This window comes from Loxodonta africana, chromosome 21 (genome assembly GCF_030014295.1).
Source record: "Loxodonta africana isolate mLoxAfr1 chromosome 21, mLoxAfr1.hap2, whole genome shotgun sequence".
NCBI classification, from domain to species: domain Eukaryota; kingdom Metazoa; phylum Chordata; class Mammalia; order Proboscidea; family Elephantidae; genus Loxodonta; species Loxodonta africana.
In genome coordinates, this window is record NC_087362.1 from 43,977,158 (window position 1) to 43,993,748 (window position 16,591).

The 16,591-nt window shown below is 49.9% G+C and overlaps 2 protein-coding genes across 8 annotated transcripts in view; one reads left to right on the forward strand and one right to left on the reverse strand.

Annotated features, from left to right (window-relative positions):
- FCSK (fucose kinase) overlaps positions 1-6,539 on the forward strand; it is a 43,605-nt gene extending 37,066 nt beyond the window's left edge. For 3 of the 5 annotated variants that reach the window (XM_064273785.1, XM_064273786.1, XM_003417159.4), the window contains 9 exons: positions 443-653; positions 827-993; positions 1,087-1,308; positions 1,702-1,845; positions 2,004-2,123; positions 3,812-3,999; positions 4,084-4,183; positions 4,721-4,944; positions 5,121-6,539. In XM_064273785.1, coding sequence (XP_064129855.1) covers positions 443-653; positions 827-993; positions 1,087-1,308; positions 1,702-1,845; positions 2,004-2,123; positions 3,812-3,999; positions 4,084-4,183; positions 4,721-4,944; positions 5,121-5,207 — 1,463 coding nt within the window. In that variant the 3' untranslated portion in view covers positions 5,208-6,539. Of the gene's footprint in view, positions 1-442; positions 654-826; positions 994-1,086; positions 1,309-1,701; positions 1,846-2,003; positions 2,124-2,460; positions 4,000-4,083; positions 4,184-4,720; positions 4,945-5,120 lie in introns of those variants that run through there. The other 2 variants (XM_064273787.1, XM_064273788.1) reach the window with 2 other exon arrangements.
- COG4 (component of oligomeric golgi complex 4) overlaps positions 6,530-16,591 on the reverse strand; it is a 30,050-nt gene continuing 19,988 nt past the window's right edge. For all 3 annotated transcript variants that reach the window (XM_003417158.4, XM_023556679.2, XM_064273790.1), the window contains exons 13-19: positions 14,674-14,736; positions 12,585-12,701; positions 11,705-11,797; positions 10,841-10,924; positions 10,511-10,612; positions 7,348-7,476; positions 6,530-7,115 (exon numbers count right to left, since the gene is read on the reverse strand). In XM_003417158.4, the coding sequence (XP_003417206.4) occupies positions 6,981-7,115; positions 7,348-7,476; positions 10,511-10,612; positions 10,841-10,924; positions 11,705-11,797; positions 12,585-12,701; positions 14,674-14,736 (723 nt within the window). In that variant the 3' untranslated portion in view covers positions 6,530-6,980. The remainder of the gene's footprint in view (positions 7,116-7,347; positions 7,477-10,510; positions 10,613-10,840; positions 10,925-11,704; positions 11,798-12,584; positions 12,702-14,673; positions 14,737-16,591) is intronic.

Here is a 16,591-nt window from a genome sequence, read left to right on the forward strand (position 1 = left end):
TTTAATTGGGTCAGAGGCTGGGGCCTGTTAGCATCAGCAAACCCTGCATACTTTGTCCTGGGTCGGGGATGTGGTAGTGTGGCCAGCTCTACCTGAGGTTCCAGCAGAATGCCTGGGGGTTCAGAGCTGTAGCCTCATATGTGGCCCCAGTGACTGTGGAAAATTATCCCCACTTAAGCCATTCACTAACAGCCACACAGGCAGTTTGACCCCGAGATAATGCTGGGTGGGGAGTAAAACGGCTGGGGCTGGCAGGATGAGAACTTTGCCAGGCAAAGGAACGGGGAACGCACTCACTGGCGAGGAAACATCTTGGGCAAAAGCAAAGTGGTAGGAAGGTCCTGGAGTCTTTGGGGACTGTTCAGTAGCTGCCTTCTCTTGGCGGGCAGTGGAATTGGGGGTCGACTCCCTTCCCATCTACTCTTAATTCCTTGTCCCTCAGTTGCAGCTGGTGCAGGAGACCCTGGTGTAGCAGCGCGGGCGCTGGCCTGTGTGGCAGATGTGCTGGGCTGCATGGCAGGGGGTTGTGGAGGTCTGCGGAGCGGACCAGCTGCCAATCCTGAGTGGACACGGTCCTTCTCCTACCTGGAACGTGGTGACCTGGCAGGGGGTGTGGAGGCGCTTGCCCAAGAGCGGGACAAGTGGCTGAGCAGGTGGGTGCTAATGGGAGTCAGAGACCTTTGAGAAGTGTGGGCCATCCTTGGAGACTGAAATCTGAATAGAGTTGGGGACTTCTCTGGGTCATCCAGGGCAGTAGAGTCCCCAAGCCCAGGCTGTCCACCCCCAGCTTGGGCCTCCATACTACCATCTCTCCCCCTCTTGGCAGGCCAGCCTTGCTGGTTCGAGCTGCCCGCCACTATGAGGGAGCTGAGCAAATTCTGATCCGCCAGGCTGTGATGTCGGCCCAGCAGTTTGTCTCTACAGAGCTGGTGGAGCTGCCAGCACATGGGCAGTGGGTGGTGACTGAGTGCCCTGCCCGTGTGGACTTCTCTGGTGAGCCTCTTCTGGTGGCTGGGGGTGAGGGTAGCCACCCAGAGCCAGGTTGGCAGTCCCTGTGACCACCTTGGTTTTGCCATACTGCCGCAGGCGGCTGGAGTGACACACCACCCCTCGCCTATGAGCTTGGTGGGGCAGTGCTGGGCCTGGCTGTGAGAGTGGACGGCCGTCGGCCCATTGGGGCCAGAGCACGCCGCATTCCTGAGCCAGAGCTGAGGCTGGCACTGGGGCCTCAGCCGGACGACATGACTGTGAAGATAGTTTGCCAGAGCCTGGACGACCTGCAGGATTACTGCCAGCCCCACGCCCCAGGTTAGGGCACCCCTGTACATCTGTGGTGGGGATGGCACACACAGCTAGCTGGGGATGGGGGTGGAACCTGTGGAACTCTCCACGGACTGGGGCCCTGACCTGGGGGGCTACCCAGTCTGGCTGAGGGGCCCGGAGAAAGGAAAGGGCTGAAGTCATCCTGCCTAGGCACATTCAGGTACAGAAAGGTACAGATGACATATTTGTTCATGTTGGGGAACACCCTATGACCTCAAGTCCAGAGGCCCTTTTGTGGCTTGGGGATAAGGCTTTTATGCTGCTGGGCTTTCGTCCCATCAGATGAGCCCTATGCTGGGCTGGGAAACAGCTGGTCTAGGGGTGTCCACTTCTGCCCTCAAGAGACCAATCTCCTGGCTGGGGTCTATCCCTCCACAGGGGCCCTACTGAAGGCGGCTTTTATCTGTGCGGGGACCATCGATGTCTGCTCCAAGATCCCGCTGAGCGAGCAGTTGCTGCGCGCCTTTGGGGGTGGCTTCGAGCTGCACACCTGGTCTGAGCTGCCCCATGGCTCTGGCCTCGGTAAGTGGACCCTACCCCCAGCTGCCCTCTTGCCCATCACCTCTGTCCTCACACTCTAGCCTCACCTCCATTCCCCTTCTCCCAGCACAGAGGGAGTAGGGCAGGACTGGGTAGGACACTACCATTTCATGCCTGGCCCCCTCCTCCACTCCCTGCAGGCACCAGCAGCATCCTGGCGGGCACTGCCCTGGCTGCCTTGCAGCGGGCTGCTGGCCGGGCGGTGGGTACAGAGTCCCTGATTCATGCCGTGCTGCACCTGGAGCAGGTGCTCACCACAGGTATGTCCTGTGTGGGAGAGAGGTCACTGGCACTTTAAGGGTCTCCGGAGGCTCCCCTGGATTTGCATGTGATTTGCCAACAGCCACATAACTGCTGCCCCTTAAAATGCTTAGTTTTTTCTTATCAGAGCACTGACTCTGACTCTCCGTTGGTTTTCAACTTGAAATATTTCTACTTCAAAGCTAGTATTTGATGAGCATCTACTAAGTGCTTCTGTCCTATAGGGCCGCTATGAGTTGCAATCGACTTGACGGCAATGGGTTTGGTTTTGGTTTGGACTAAGTGCTAGATTCTGTGCCACACCTATGACTTGTATTAGGCACCTGTTTTCACTAGGTGCTGTTCTTCATGACTGTCCCTCGAGGGCGAGGCTGGGGAGAGCTGGACTTGGAGTAGGGGACAGGATTGTCAGCCTGCCCTTCTGGTAACTTGCCCTTCCCTTGGCTTATGATCATTTGTACCACTCCCCCTTGTCCCCACTCCATGCCCCTACTCTGGCATGTGGCTGTGATCATAATGGAATGTTACCAGCACCAGACTTCTCTCTCCTCTTTGCCACTGGGGCCCCTAGGAATCGATGCCTAATGTAGAGCAGCCAGAGGTTTGTCTGGCTCCAGATCCTAGGGTATCCTGTTCACCTCGGGAGGCCAGTCCTTGTCTCTGGGAAGGAAACTTCCACAGACGTGTAGATAATATGGTATCTTCTAGTCACTCTGCAGCCAGCTCCCTCTTTCCTTGTAATGACTCACATCCCATAATAAGTAGTCATTAGCAACAGGGACAGATGGGGAGGTCTTTTCAGTTTCCTTTTGAGGTATACCAATCAAATCTTTATTCAGTCCACTGATGACTATGTATTGTGTGTCCACTCTGCATTGGGCCCTGGGGATAAAATTACCAAAAACAGCATCCTTGCTCTCAAAAGTTATCTCGTTTATTGGAGGAAGACATCAATCAATAAGCACATGAATGAATGTATAACGCTCTGATGCTCTGGTGCAGAGGGGCATGTTTAAGGAGTTCTTGGCATTCTGGGCCCTGCAACACCACCATTTTCCGGCTGTAAAGTTCTAGTTGCCTCCTGCCATTTGCATTTTATACTTTTAATCTTTGCTGGTCCTTCCCCTAATATCGAGGGACATCCCAGAACCATCTCAAGTTTTATAGTTTTTATATAGCTGCAAGAGGAAAAGAGATCTGTACCTTTCATTATTAAAGTTAAGATGCACACAATCTCATGTTAGTTAAGAGATGCTAAAAACTTACTCTTAACAAACTTTCTATCAGAAAAGACAGAGTACAAGGGGACTGCTAGGCTACAGAGAAAGTCCTGTATCACCTCCATCTCTGGCTAGAGCTCCCGTAGGAGGGGGAGAGGTTAGTGTAAAATCTTTATCCTTCAATGATGTTTACCCAAGTGCCAGTTACACATAAGATCTGAAACAAAACTCAGGCCTTGTAAATTCCAGGCTTGGCTCCAGGGTGAAAATGCTTTCCCGCGCTGGGATTGTCCTGCTCCCAGGGCTGAGGGCAGAAACTGCAGAGCCCACCTGCCCCACCTACGGTTAGGGGAAGCTGTCTTCCCACACAAGTCCCAGCCAGGGGTGCAAGCCAGGAGCCTGGGTTGGGAAAACGAAGCTGGGGAAGGTAGACTCCAAGAGTGACAGGGCCCTGGGATGGATTGCAGGAGGTGGCTGGCAAGACCAAGTGGGTGGCCTGATGCCTGGCATCAAGATGGGGCGCTCCCGGGCTCAGCTGCCCCTGAAGGTGGAGGTGGAGGAGATCACTGTGCCTGAGGGCTTTGTCCAGAAGCTCAATGACCACCTGCTCCTGGTGTACACGGGCAAGACCCGCCTGGCCCGAAACCTGCTGCAGGTGAGCCACAGCCCCAGGAGGAAGGGAGGCAGGTGGCTCAGCTGGGCCCAGGTCCTCATGCCACCTCTCCTGTCCCATCTGCAGGATGTGCTGAGGAGCTGGTATGCCCGGCTGCCTGCTGTGGTGCAGAATGCCCACAGCCTGGTGCGGCAAACAGAAGAATGTGCTGAAGCCTTCCGCCAAGGTGAGGACTTTCTCCAGGGGCAATCAGGGCAGCAGGAGGGCCTTGTCTCTGTGGGTCTCAGAGACCAGGGCCTTTGCAGGCTTGGTATAGGCCCCAGGTATTAGGCCACTGGGCAGGAGCTCTTGACTAGCTTTCTGGGAACAGAAGCCCTCTGTTTGAGCTCTTGAGGGTCTCAAACCTGGGTGGGAGCCAATCTCAGGACAAAACTTGCATCATATGGAAGGCCCTCAAGCCCCCTCTCCTCCCACCCAGATGCAGATGAAGGAAGAGGCTTGGCCCCATAACAGTTCTAGGGAAGTCAGCTGAGTAGGGTTCCAAGTGTGTGCTAGGCACTGTGCCAGCCACTTTATGCTAATCAGTCTTTAAAACTACCCTGTGAGGTAGGCTTTCTTACTCCTGTTTTCCAGCTAGCACTGGAAACCAGGTTCTTAACCATGACACTGGTTAAGTATGCCTCACGGCACTTCGTTCAATCAACAAATAGGCATTGAGAGAATATCCTGGCCCAGGCACATCATATCCTTCTGCCCCCACCAGGAAACCTGCCTCTCCTAGGCCAGTACCTGACCTCATACTGGGCGCAGAAGAAGCTCATGGCTCCAGGGTGTGAGCCCCTGGCAGTGCGGCGGATGATGGATGTCCTCGCGCCTCACGTGCATGGCCAGAGCCTGGCAGGTGCAGGTGGCGGGGGGTTTCTCTATCTGTTGACTAAGGAGCCACGGCAAAAGGAGACTCTGGAGGCTGTGCTGGCAAAGACTGAGGTACCTGATGTTGTTGGGGTACAGTAGATGGTGGGGGCTGGCAGACCTCCCTATAGCCCACCAGCTAACCAGGAGCTACTCCTGCAAGCCCCCCGGCCCTTTAGCCTTTGTTCAGCCTCCAGAAGACCCAAGATTTGCCCAGAACCCTCTAAACACTTCCTGTCCTTTGTTCGCAGGGCCTCGGGAACTACAGCATCCACTTGGTAGAAGTGGACACTCAGGGCCTGAGCCTGCAGCTGTTGGAGAGGGGAGCCTCAACATGATGATCAGTCCCACGAGGCTTGTCTGCAAGAGGGGAAAACCTGTTGCTGCAGCGGCCCCTCCCTTCCCCCACGAGAGCTCACAGCCCTTTCCTCACCACCCATCACTTTGCAAATCGGCTTCCAAAGGAAGGCGACCTGAGTTAGACAGCCTTTCTGGAGATTGGTGCAGCAAACAGTGCTTGGGAGCAGCACTGCGACCAGGCTGACAGTGGCCTAGGTTTGGCCTCTGTCCCATCTGGACATAGGAAAGTTCTAAGCTCAGTATTCCATGTGGCCTTTACAAATCCCATGGCCTAACTTGGGCCATGGCCTTCTCACTTAGCAAATGACTGGGGTCCTGTGATAAGGCTTGCTCTAAAGAGGCCATTTTTGAAGCATTTTTAGAGTTCAGGCTTCTGCATGAGTACAGACTTCATGCTCAACACTCCCTCCCTAGGCTGACTTGCTGCAGTTTGCAAAGTCTCAGTCTAGCCATAGAATTATTTGAATTTGTTAGGAGGAGAGAATATTCAGGGGTTTAGACAGGGAAGGCAGGAAGGACTGGTGCCCTCTGGCTGAGACTGCAGATTTGCCTGAAGACTTTGCAGATACTTTTGGGACACCGCTCCTTTCAAAGCCTATAGCAAGTAACAGGTGCCCATAATGGAGGTGACCCAGGACCTGGCATGCCTTTGCCCTGAAGCCTCAGTGGTCCATCCTCAGCTGCTCCCTCCCCTCTATCATCTGACTCCAGATGTTCCTCCTCCTAGCTCTGGGCCTTGCTCCCTTCTTGTACTCCCATGGGTCCATGTCACTGCTTTCTCTCATCCCCTGCTTGAGCTGGGGAGCATAACTGCTGAGGCCCCAGCTTTCACTTTTGATGGGGGGTGGGTGGGGAGTCCATACCCAGGTCCGTGTCAATGAGCCAGTGCAGTCTCGAAGCAAGCCACTGCCAACCCAGGTCTTAGCCAGTGACACTGTGGACTGTGCCAAGTCACCCAGTGCCTATGGACAATCGCTTCTCAAGACTCCAACCTTCTTGGAATAAATTCACCTTGCCCTTCAAGGTTGTCTTTTTTGATCCTGCTGGGAGCAGTTCTCACTTTCCCCTGGCACTGAGGGAAACTGCCCCTGGATGTTGTCGTGAGGATCCAAGAGGGGGGATAAAGGTCCAGGATTGGGTGAGGGCTCCTGATCTCACGTGGGTCCCCAGAGGTGGCCATGCATCTCTCTGGGTATGGGAGGAGGCAGATGTTTTAGGCTTTCGCCTTCACATTCCATGCAAGTGTGGACTCGCCTGCCTAGCAGCACTCAGGCCTCCCTGGGAATAGCACACTGGCATCTCTCAAAGGAGTATCTTTATTCAGGGTGATCATAAACATTACAGTCTCATAAACATTATAAGTCAAACCTAATCTCCTAGGTCCCCAGATCGTACCCAAGTGCTCTAAAGGCTGCCAGGAAGCGGCCTGTTTGCTGTAGTGTCTGAGGATGAGGGAATGCTGCCCATTCAGAAAGCTGGCCTCGTCATCATGCTGTCTACCCTGGCTTTCCCACCTAATTAGGAGCCTTGGGGGACTGGCCTCTCGTGGAGGAGAACAGGTTGCCCTGAACGCGGCACCCAGCTAGGTCTGAGGGCAGAAGAATGGAGTGAGCCCAGGCCTTGTTTCCCTGTTGTAGATGGTCTGGGCTGTCAGAGCTCCCCGAGCCCAGACAGCCTTTCTCAGCGCTTGGCCATAGCTGCTTAGAGAATGAGCCCTGACCCGTCTGGCCCAGGTGGGCTCACCCTGGCAGCTATAGGCGCAGCCTCTTGATGTCCTCACTTCGGAAGTCTATGCGCAGAGCTAGCACCTGGCGGACTTCAGCAGGGGTAAGGCGCCATGTTAAGGGGCCGGAGTTGGCACCCCAGTAGTCCAGGATCTCGGTCACCTGTGGGAAAGGCACAGAGAAAAGTTAGCAAAGAGAGGGCCAGCCTGAGGGAAGGCTTCATGAGAGGCACAGCAGGGTTGCTCAGGAAGAAGGTGCCCTGCAGGGCTTGGCCACCAGTGTAGACATGGTTTGGAGAAAGTGGCAGGGATCCAAACGCTGCCTCTGCCTCTCTTCCCAGTCACCTTCCAAAGGCCAGGCTGATGAGCTGCACTAGGGAGGCCGCCTCACGTACCCGTTCTAGATTGAGGATTGTGGCCATCTGGGAGAGCCGGGCGAACTTGTCTCGGATGGTCCAGGTGGTCACTGTGGTAAGGTAGGCAATGAGTGACCTCAGCTCCTTGTCAAACTGCAGGCCGCCCAGCTGCAGGAGAACAGAGCCATCATTCTTTTAAGGCCTGACTGTCTTAGTTACCTAGTGCTGCTAGAAAGACCACAAGTGGGTACAAGTGGGCGGCTTTAACAAACAGAAATTTATTTTCTCACAGTTTGGGAGGCTAGAAGTCTGAATTGAGGCTGCCAGCACTAGGGGAAGGATTTCTTTCTCCGTCAGCTCTGGGGGAAGGTCCATGTCTCTTTGAGCTTCTGCTCCTGGGCAATCTTTATGTGGCTTGGCATCTCTCTTCCCCCATCTGTGCTTGCTTACTTGTCCTAATCTGCTCTTTTTATATCTTGTAAAAGATTGACTCAAAACGCACCCTACACTAATCCTGCCTCATTAGCATAACAAAGACAACCCATTCCCAAATGGAATTATAACCACAGGCATAGAGGTTAGGACTTACAACACATATTTTTGGGGGACAATTCAATCCATAACATTCTACCCTTTGGTCCCTCAAAATTCAATACCTTCCCACATGCAAAATGGATTTACTTTATCACATCATCCTTAAAGTATTAAATCGACTCCAAGTCCAAAATCTCATCTTCTGAATCATACGCAGAGCCCTGGTGGCACAGTGGTTAAGAGCTACGGCTGCTAACCAAAAGGTCAGCAGTTTGAATCCACCAGCTACTCCTTGGAAACCCTATGAGGCAGTTCTACTCTGTCCTATAGGGTTGCTATGAGTCAGAATCAACTCAATGGCCATGGGTTTGGTTTTTTTGGTTTTGAATCATATGTGGGTGATACTAGGCATATTCCATCCTGGGACAAAATTCTTCATCTGAGAACCTCTGCAATCTAGAATACAGGTTATCTGCTTCCAAAATACAATGGTGGAACACCTACAAGGTATACATTTCCATTACAAGTGGGAAAAACTGGAGGGAAAGAAGGCACCAAGCAAGTCCAAAACCCAGCAGAACAATTTACATTACCTTTCAAGGCTTGAAAATAATCCTGTGTTCTTTGGGACCATCTAGGCAAGAACTCTGCCTCCATACTCTGGGTGTTGGCCATGCTCTTGGATTCTGAGTGGAGGCCCCTGGTGGGCCCTGAGCTTCAGCTACACCTTCCAGGCCCACTGGGAAGGCAACTCTGCTCCGGTGGTTTGAGGCGGGCCCATTCTCCCTAGTCCATTTGAGTGGCAACTCCAACCGCTCAGCCCCGGCAGGCCCCATTCTTCTGCCCCTTGGGCATGGCAGCCCAGTCCCCTCAGCTTTGGGCATCAGCCCTATCCTCTTGGCCAAACTGAATGGCCTGAATGGCAGCCTGACACTCTGGAACTGAGTTGGTAAAGATCTGACTCTTTGAAACCTAGGAGGCCGTGGCTCTACCCTTTGAAACCCCAGAGGCAGCAGCCCCACCCTTTGAGACCCCAGAGGCTGTGGCTCCACCCTTTGAGACCAAGGCAGCTCTGCTTCTTGTGCTTCTTCCAAAACTTCTGTTCATCTCCTTGCTCCAGGGATAGTTCTGTTCTTTTCTTGGAGAACAACCGATGTAGCTCCTTTGGCACGTTTCCTGCCTATAGAATTCCAAGAGGCAGATATTGTTCTTTCCCTGTCCCCTTCAGTTTAAGCTGATGTTTTCTGCTGTGGTAGTTGGTTAGATCCATCAGTCACAGGCTTAATCTCTTTAACAAAAGATTGTGTAGCCACGTCCTTGGTAAAAATTCTAGGACATGTGTCCTTAGTTTGTACATAATTTTCCAAATCTTTATGTTTTGTTTTCATTTTGCACAATTCATTTTCAAGTCCATCTGTTTCCTCTTGCATTTTACTATAAACAGCAAGGAGAAACCGCGTGGCCCCTTTAAGAACTTGCTTAGAAATTTCCTTAGGCCATTCAAATTCGTTATTTATAAGTTCTACTTCCACCAAACCTTTGAACATAATTCTGACAAGTTCTTTGTGACTGCATAAAAAGCAATGCCCTTCCTCCGTTGTCCAATCACGTGTTCATCATTTTCTTTTAAAGACTCACCAGAAGCACATTTAACATCCACCTTTCTAGCACCATTCTATTGCTAGTGCCATATGTACTCTCCAGATGACAGAGACCTTCTCTATAGCTCTCCTCACTTCCTTCTGAGCCCTCACCAGAACTGCCTCTCAGATCCACAATTCTACCAACAATCTCTTCAGGGCAATCTAGGCTTTTACTACTAAAAAAAATAGGCACCTTAAAACTCTTCCAGCCTTTCCCCATTACCTAATTCCAAAACTGCTTCCACATTTCAGGTATGTTAGAGCAGCACCCCACTCTTCCAGTACCAAATTCTGTCTTAGTTATCTAGTGCTGCTGTAACAGAAATACCACATGTGGGTACAAGTGGGTGGCTCTAACCAACAGAAATTTATTTTCTCAAGTTTAGGAGGCTAATAGTCTAAATTCAGGGTGACGGCTCTAGGGGAAGGGTTTGTCTCTGTGGGCTCTGGGGGAAGATCCCTGTCTCTTTGAGCTTCTGCTCCTGGGTGATCCTCGTGTACCCCGGCATCTCTCTCTCCCCATCTGCTTGCTTGCTTGTCCTAACCTGCTTTTTTATATCCTGTAAGAGATTGACTCAAAAGACACCTTACGCTAATCCTGCCTCATTAACGTTACAAAGATAATCCATTCCCAAATGGGATTATAACCACAGGTATGCTGTTGTGTACCATCAAATCAATTCCTATAGGACACAGGAGAACTGCCTCAGAGGGCCTCCAAGGTGTAATCTTTATGGAAGCCGACTAACACAGCCATAGAGGTTAGGATTTACAACATCTATTTCTGGAGGACACAATTCAATCCGTAACACTGGCCACCTGGACACGAAGAACTGCCCCCTAATCTCCCCAGAGCTGGGCTGCGCAGCCAGCTGGGCCTCTGAGGTGCCCTGTGGCTCTGGTTGCTCCAGTGCCTCAGAAGCCAGGGCAGGACTGGGCCAGATATGTAGGCCTGGAGGTGGCAGAGAGGGGAGAGAAGTCCTGGGGTGGCAGGACGTCTCCGTCAGAGGAGAACATAGCCTTACCCGGTTGAAGGTAGATTTCAGCACCACTTTCTCCAACTCAACTGCAACAAGGCTGGTCATGAGGCTGGTCAGGCTGTCATAGATGACTGGGGACAGGCTGGCCTGCACACAGAAGGGAGACATTAATGAGAGCCCTTTTCTGGCCCTCTGCTTCCACAGGGGAGTCTTTGGGAGTGGGAGCTGTTACATGAGGCCACTGGGATTATTTCTGCAGGCTGGAGCTTGGAAAGGCTTTCAGAATTCCCAGAAGGACTGAGATGAGAAGCTACAGCTGCTGGTTTGGGCAGAGATGGACAATTCCATAAGCTGGTCCCTAGAACCCCTGCTCACCTTGAACTCTGCCATTTGCTGCTCCAGGTTAAGGATGAACTGTTGTACCCAAGGGTCGTTGGCCTCATAGTCGTTGAATTCTTCCTATTATCAGAAAGCAAGGTGGGTCACTGTGGGCCTCTCTCCAGGAAGTATCATTCACTCTCACCTCTCTAAGGAAAACAATGCAAGCAGTCCTTCTTCCCCTGTAGCTTCTGACAAATCCGGCTTAAAAACAGCTTGGATACCCAGGCCGGCAGACACTGCTGCTGCTTCTGCATAACACTTCCAGCCAGCAAACAGCCTTGCACCACAGTAGTGGCTCAGATAACATGGTGGCATTTCATTCCTTCTGACAGTTCATGTTCAACGGGAATGAAATCACTAGGCTAGGGAAAAAAGCTTGTAAGTCTATGATAAAAGTCTATGATAGGTGGGGCAAAATAAAAGGGGATGAGTCTGGTCAAGGCAAACTCCCTTTAGATGCCTCTCCCTGAGCCCTTTTTTTTTTTTAATTTTTATTGTGCTTTAAGTGAAAGTTTACAAATCAAGTCAGTCTCTCACACAAAAACTTATATACACCTTGCTACATACTCCCAGTTGCTCTCCCCCTAATGAGATAGCCTGCTCCCTCCCTCCACTCTCTCTTTTCCTGTCCATTTCGCCAGCTTCTAACCTCCTCTTCCCTCTCGTCTCCCCTCCTCCCTGAGCCCTCTTGATCGCAGGAACAAACTGGGGAGGAAACTGGCCTTCTGAGGGTGAGGGAAGTAGGCTTGGGAAGCAAAGGGAGGTCTAATCTGTTCAGACAGCTCCACTGCCCTCAGCTGGGGAGTGGGGGAGCAAAGGGTAATCCTGGGCTTGATGGCTGCTTCTGGTCAGGCTGACCTCCTCGATGTTGTGGGAGACGGAAAGAAAGGTATTGATCCAGGGTTGCACCTGCGGCTTGACTGCTGTGCTGTTTAGCTCTGTCAACCCTTCCTGCATAAGGACAAGGCAGTGACATGTCAGACACAGGAGGCGTACGTCCCATCCCTTCTCTTTCTTCTCCCCCATTCAGTCTTTGACTGCCAGGGCATTCTTCTAGCTCTGAGGCTTTCTGCAGGCCCTGCCTGAAGCATGGCAGAAATAATGCTAATAAAAGAGGCCAGGAATAACCTGTCCCTTTCCAGATTTGTGCTGATTCAGGTCCGGGCCAGAGTTGAAGCCTTGAAGCTCTTAACGTAAACTGGTAAACTCAAAAGAGACATTTTTGAGCCCTGATGGTGCAGTGGTTAAAGTGATCAACTGCTAACTGAAAGATTGGCTGTTCGAAACTATCAGCGGCTCCACAGAAGAAAGACGTGGCAGTCTGTTTCCACAGAGATTTATAGCCTTGGAAACACAATGGGGTTGTTATGAGTCAGAATTGACTTGAAGCCAGTGGGTTTTTTTTTTTTTTTTTGTAGTAGGCAGCACTATGGGTAAGGCCAAGGAGCAGGTCTGAATAACCACATGGATCCATTTCCTCTGAGGGTCCTTTGGCATAGTGGGGGCCAAGGGAAGATCAGAACTCTGGCTTATCAACCTGACAAGAGGGAGAGAACTGTACTGCTGAAAAACCAACTGTTCCTTTAGTCTCAAGGGATGCGTACTTCAGTGGCTCGGACGCTACTAACCCTGTCTCCTGTTTCCTTGTACACCATGGGGCCCATTATAAGCCAGTAACAATTTTCTCAGAGCAACATGCAGGTACTGGGTTCTGTTAGCAGTTGAACCTGGGGCTTACCTGCAAGAGATCTCGGAATTTGTTGGACACGGCAGCCAAGTCAGAAAGGCAGCTGTCAAACTTGGCCTGGGCCTGCTCCCCTCCAATGCCCTGGCTGAAAAGCTTGGTGCAGTCACTCTAGGAGAGAACACCCAGCATTGAGCATGCCTGGGACATAGGAATGTGAGGAGGGAGGAAAGGAGGCCAATGTGCAGCCAGTCTTTTCTCCTACTCCAGCCTTCTTTGGGAGCAGCCTAGGGCCTATCCTAGGTAAGAGCCTCAGAGGAGTTTCAGAAAATCTGGATTCTGTCCTACCCAGTTTGTCTCCCACTCCCCACTTTGTAATATAGGGGTACCAATATCTGAGGGGTGTGAATAAGAAACAAAAATACCAGAAAATTTTTCTAACCTTAAGTCAGACAGTTCTAAGTTCAAATCCTGGCTCAGCCATGGATTAGTTGAGGGACCTTGGACAAATGATTTAAGGTTCCTGAGTTTAAATTTCCCTGTTTATAAAATGGGAACACGAATTCCAGCTCCCACGGGTGTTGTGAGAGTTGTATGAGATGATGCATAAATTGCTTAGGCCACTGCTTGGCACACAGTAGATATTGAGGAGATACAAGCTATTGCTGACATGGTTTCTCCTTCTTCAACGTTTTGGTCTGGCTGACAAAGGGAGATCATCATGATCATAACTAAGGCTTACTGTGTACCAGGCTGTGCTCAAGGCATTTACTTTTATTAATTAAAGTTCCTACCCTATAAAGTAGTGCTGCATTGTACAGATGAAGAAACTGAGGCACAGAGAAGTAAATAACTTACCCAAAGCCACACAGCAGTAAAGTCACAGAGCTGGGATTCAAGCCCAGGGATGCTGGCTCCAGAGGGCCTGATCCTGAACACTGCACTAGAGCCTTAGGTCGAGAACGCCACAGGGGGAATGGCTTAAAGCTCAAGATGCTTTAGGTGGCCAGGAGCTGCTCACATTTCTTGTAGCTGCCTTAGAAAGTTTGTGCTGTGTTGGCTACAGCAGGAGAAGCCAAAGCCTCACTTGGGGTATGTACTACTGTAAATTCTCATCTGACTGCTCTCTGTGAGCCTCCCTTAGAAATCTGCTAGCTGTTAGGCCTCTCTTCCCTGTGTGCTGGCTCCCAGCCTTCTCCTCAGTCTGCCTAGCCCTAAAGCCAACATTTAACACCAGCTTTGAGCTCACTAGCTTTGGGCCCTTTGCCTCTGCTGTAAAGCCCCCTCGTCTCTACAAGTGCCCACCTGGATACAGGACTCCTGGCCTCCTCCCTTTCTCCAGAGGCAGAGTTTGGGAGTGGGGAAGAGCTGGGCTCCTCATTTTCTAATAATAAAGTAACTGATACATACTGTTATTTTTAATTATTAAAACAATAAATATCACTGCGTGCCTATCATGTACCAGGTGTTTTATATCATTATTTCATTCAATTCTCACAACAACCTTTTGGGGTAGAGATCATTATCTCTGTTTTATAAATGAAGAAACTGAGGCTCAGGGGAGTTACAGAACTTGCCTAAGACTACACAGCTGGTCACTGGGCAAGTGAAGATTTGAACTTAGGCGTCTCTGATTTCAAAGCCCAAGCAATTTCCGTTATATTATGCTGTCTTCCTTTCAGAAATAACAACAGCAACCAGCTTTGTACAGAGTGTGGTGAATCCTATACCATCTTAACTTCTTAAATTTATAGAAGTTGTTATCACTTTTTAAAGTGCTTTCAACTATATTTTTTTGTTATGCCACCCAACAAACCAAAAGTAACGTACAGAGATCTGTATCTCATTTTATAGACAAGAGAACTGAGGCTCAGAGAGTTAAGGGACTTGTCCAAGCATTTGCTGGGAGATTTAATTTGAATTCTAATTAATTAACTAATTAATTAATTCTTCCAAATCTTGGGCCAGAGCTCTTGCCATATGGTCAGTCACTAGTAGACACCTTCGAGTGGTCTGAAGGAGACCTGGCTCATGCCAGGGGATGCCACGATCTCTACCAGGATGAGTGCACAGGGCTCGCTCCCAAAATGAGGCCTTGGGGAGGCTACAGCTGCTGAAAGCAGATAGGTTACTTCCCCTGTACCTCCAGCGTCTTCTTCAGAGTGGATATGTTTTCACTGCATACCTCCACGTTGTTCAGAGTCACCTAGGAGATGAAGACAGAAGAACATGACTTCCTGCTCATTGGTACTTGCTGCCCTCCAATGCCAGATTTGTTGACAGTTACACTCCATGTGGCTCAGAGATGGGCTACCTGGAGTTCAAACTCAAGTTAAGGAAAGCACACACTACTGTCATCCAGCAGGATGCTCTGCTCTAGTGTTGGCAGAATGGTGAACCAGGCTCTCCCTTTCTGCTGTTCCTGACACCAAGGCAGCAAAGCCATCTGGATCTCTGAGGTAGAGACCCCAGGTTTCAGGTCTTTTTGCTCCACGTTAGCTACAGACCAGAAATGACTTAGACACACAGCTCTGTGGTAAGTCCTGGGCTCCAAACCTCCAGCCCAGGTCCGTGATGTAAAGGTTGACACTCATTCAAGAAATGCTTCTGTGGGCCTACACCTAGGAGCCGTTTTCCTGTACATTATCTCACTGACCCTTCCTGATACCCATGCAAAAGAAGCATTAAATCTATCTTATAGGAGGAAATGAGACTCCTTAGAAGGTGAAATGACTCACCAAGGCCAATCAACAGGTGAATCAGCAAATACTTACTGAACGTCTGGTATGTGCGAGGCACTGTTCTAGGCATTGGGGATAAAGCAGTTAACAAAATACACAAAATCTACTCCCTCATGTGAGTTTACATATCAGAAAGGAAGTCAGATAATAAACAAATATGACTATATGTATTCTATATAATATTCTATATGCATTACATCATATCAGATAGTGAGAATGCCATGAAGAAAAATAAAGCAGAGAAAAGGAAAGAAACTTTGTGACAAGGTCACAAAGCTAGAGCCAGAATACCAGTTCAGGCTCTGGCTTAGGCCTAGTGCTCCTTCTCCGGTCCCAGGGCTGCTTCTGTTATAACTCACCTGCCTTATAATCTAGGTACAGAAATACCAATCATAAAAAGTAGCACATGACAAAAGTGGTAATTAAGGCACAAACTGCTATGGCCACTTTAGAGGAAATAAAAAACGTTTTCATCTGAGGTATTCAAGGAGGTTCCACAGCAGAGTTGGTATCTGAGCTGAACTAAAAAGCCTGGAACACAACTCTAACAGGAGATGAGGGCGTGTCCACTCCTCCACCCCCACCATTCTCTCTAGCTCATTGTCCTCTTAGATATTTTCTTAACAGTACTTAGGATTACCCATTATCTTGTTTGCTCTCAGCCTTCCCCACTAGACTGAGAGCTCCATTAGGGCAGGGATCTAGTCTGTTACATAGTTTTATTGCTCGGGCAGCACCATCCAACAGAAAGTTCTGTGATGATGGAAATGTTCTTGAGCACTTAAAATGTTGCTAGTATGACTGAGGGACTGGATTTTTAATTTCAATTTAAGTAGCTACATGTGGCTAGTGGCTACGGAGAACTGTGCCTGATACATAGAAGTTCCTCATTTGTTGAACGAATGAATGAGTGAACAAATGTGTTCTGGAGAAAGGATAAAAGGTGTTTGGGGATCGGCAGGATCAGTTCGCAGACACGTGCAGGGAAGTGGCAAGAGGCAGAGCTGCAGAGGTGAATGAATTGGGTGCTAGGCTGAAAAGTCAGCCCTTTGCCCTGTGGATAATGGGGTGGCACTGAGGATTTGTTGTTGTTGTTAAGAATATATACAACAAAACATACCAATTCAACAATTTCTACATGTACAATTCGAAAACACTAATTGCATTCTTTAAGTTGTGCAACCATTCTCGTCCTCCTTTTCTGAACTGTTCTTCCCCCATTAATGTAAACTTATAGATTGAGATTAGAGAATCTCCCTCATCTTCCCAAGAGTGCTTTTCTTGTGAATGCTCAATATTAAAAAACCATGTTGGTGACAG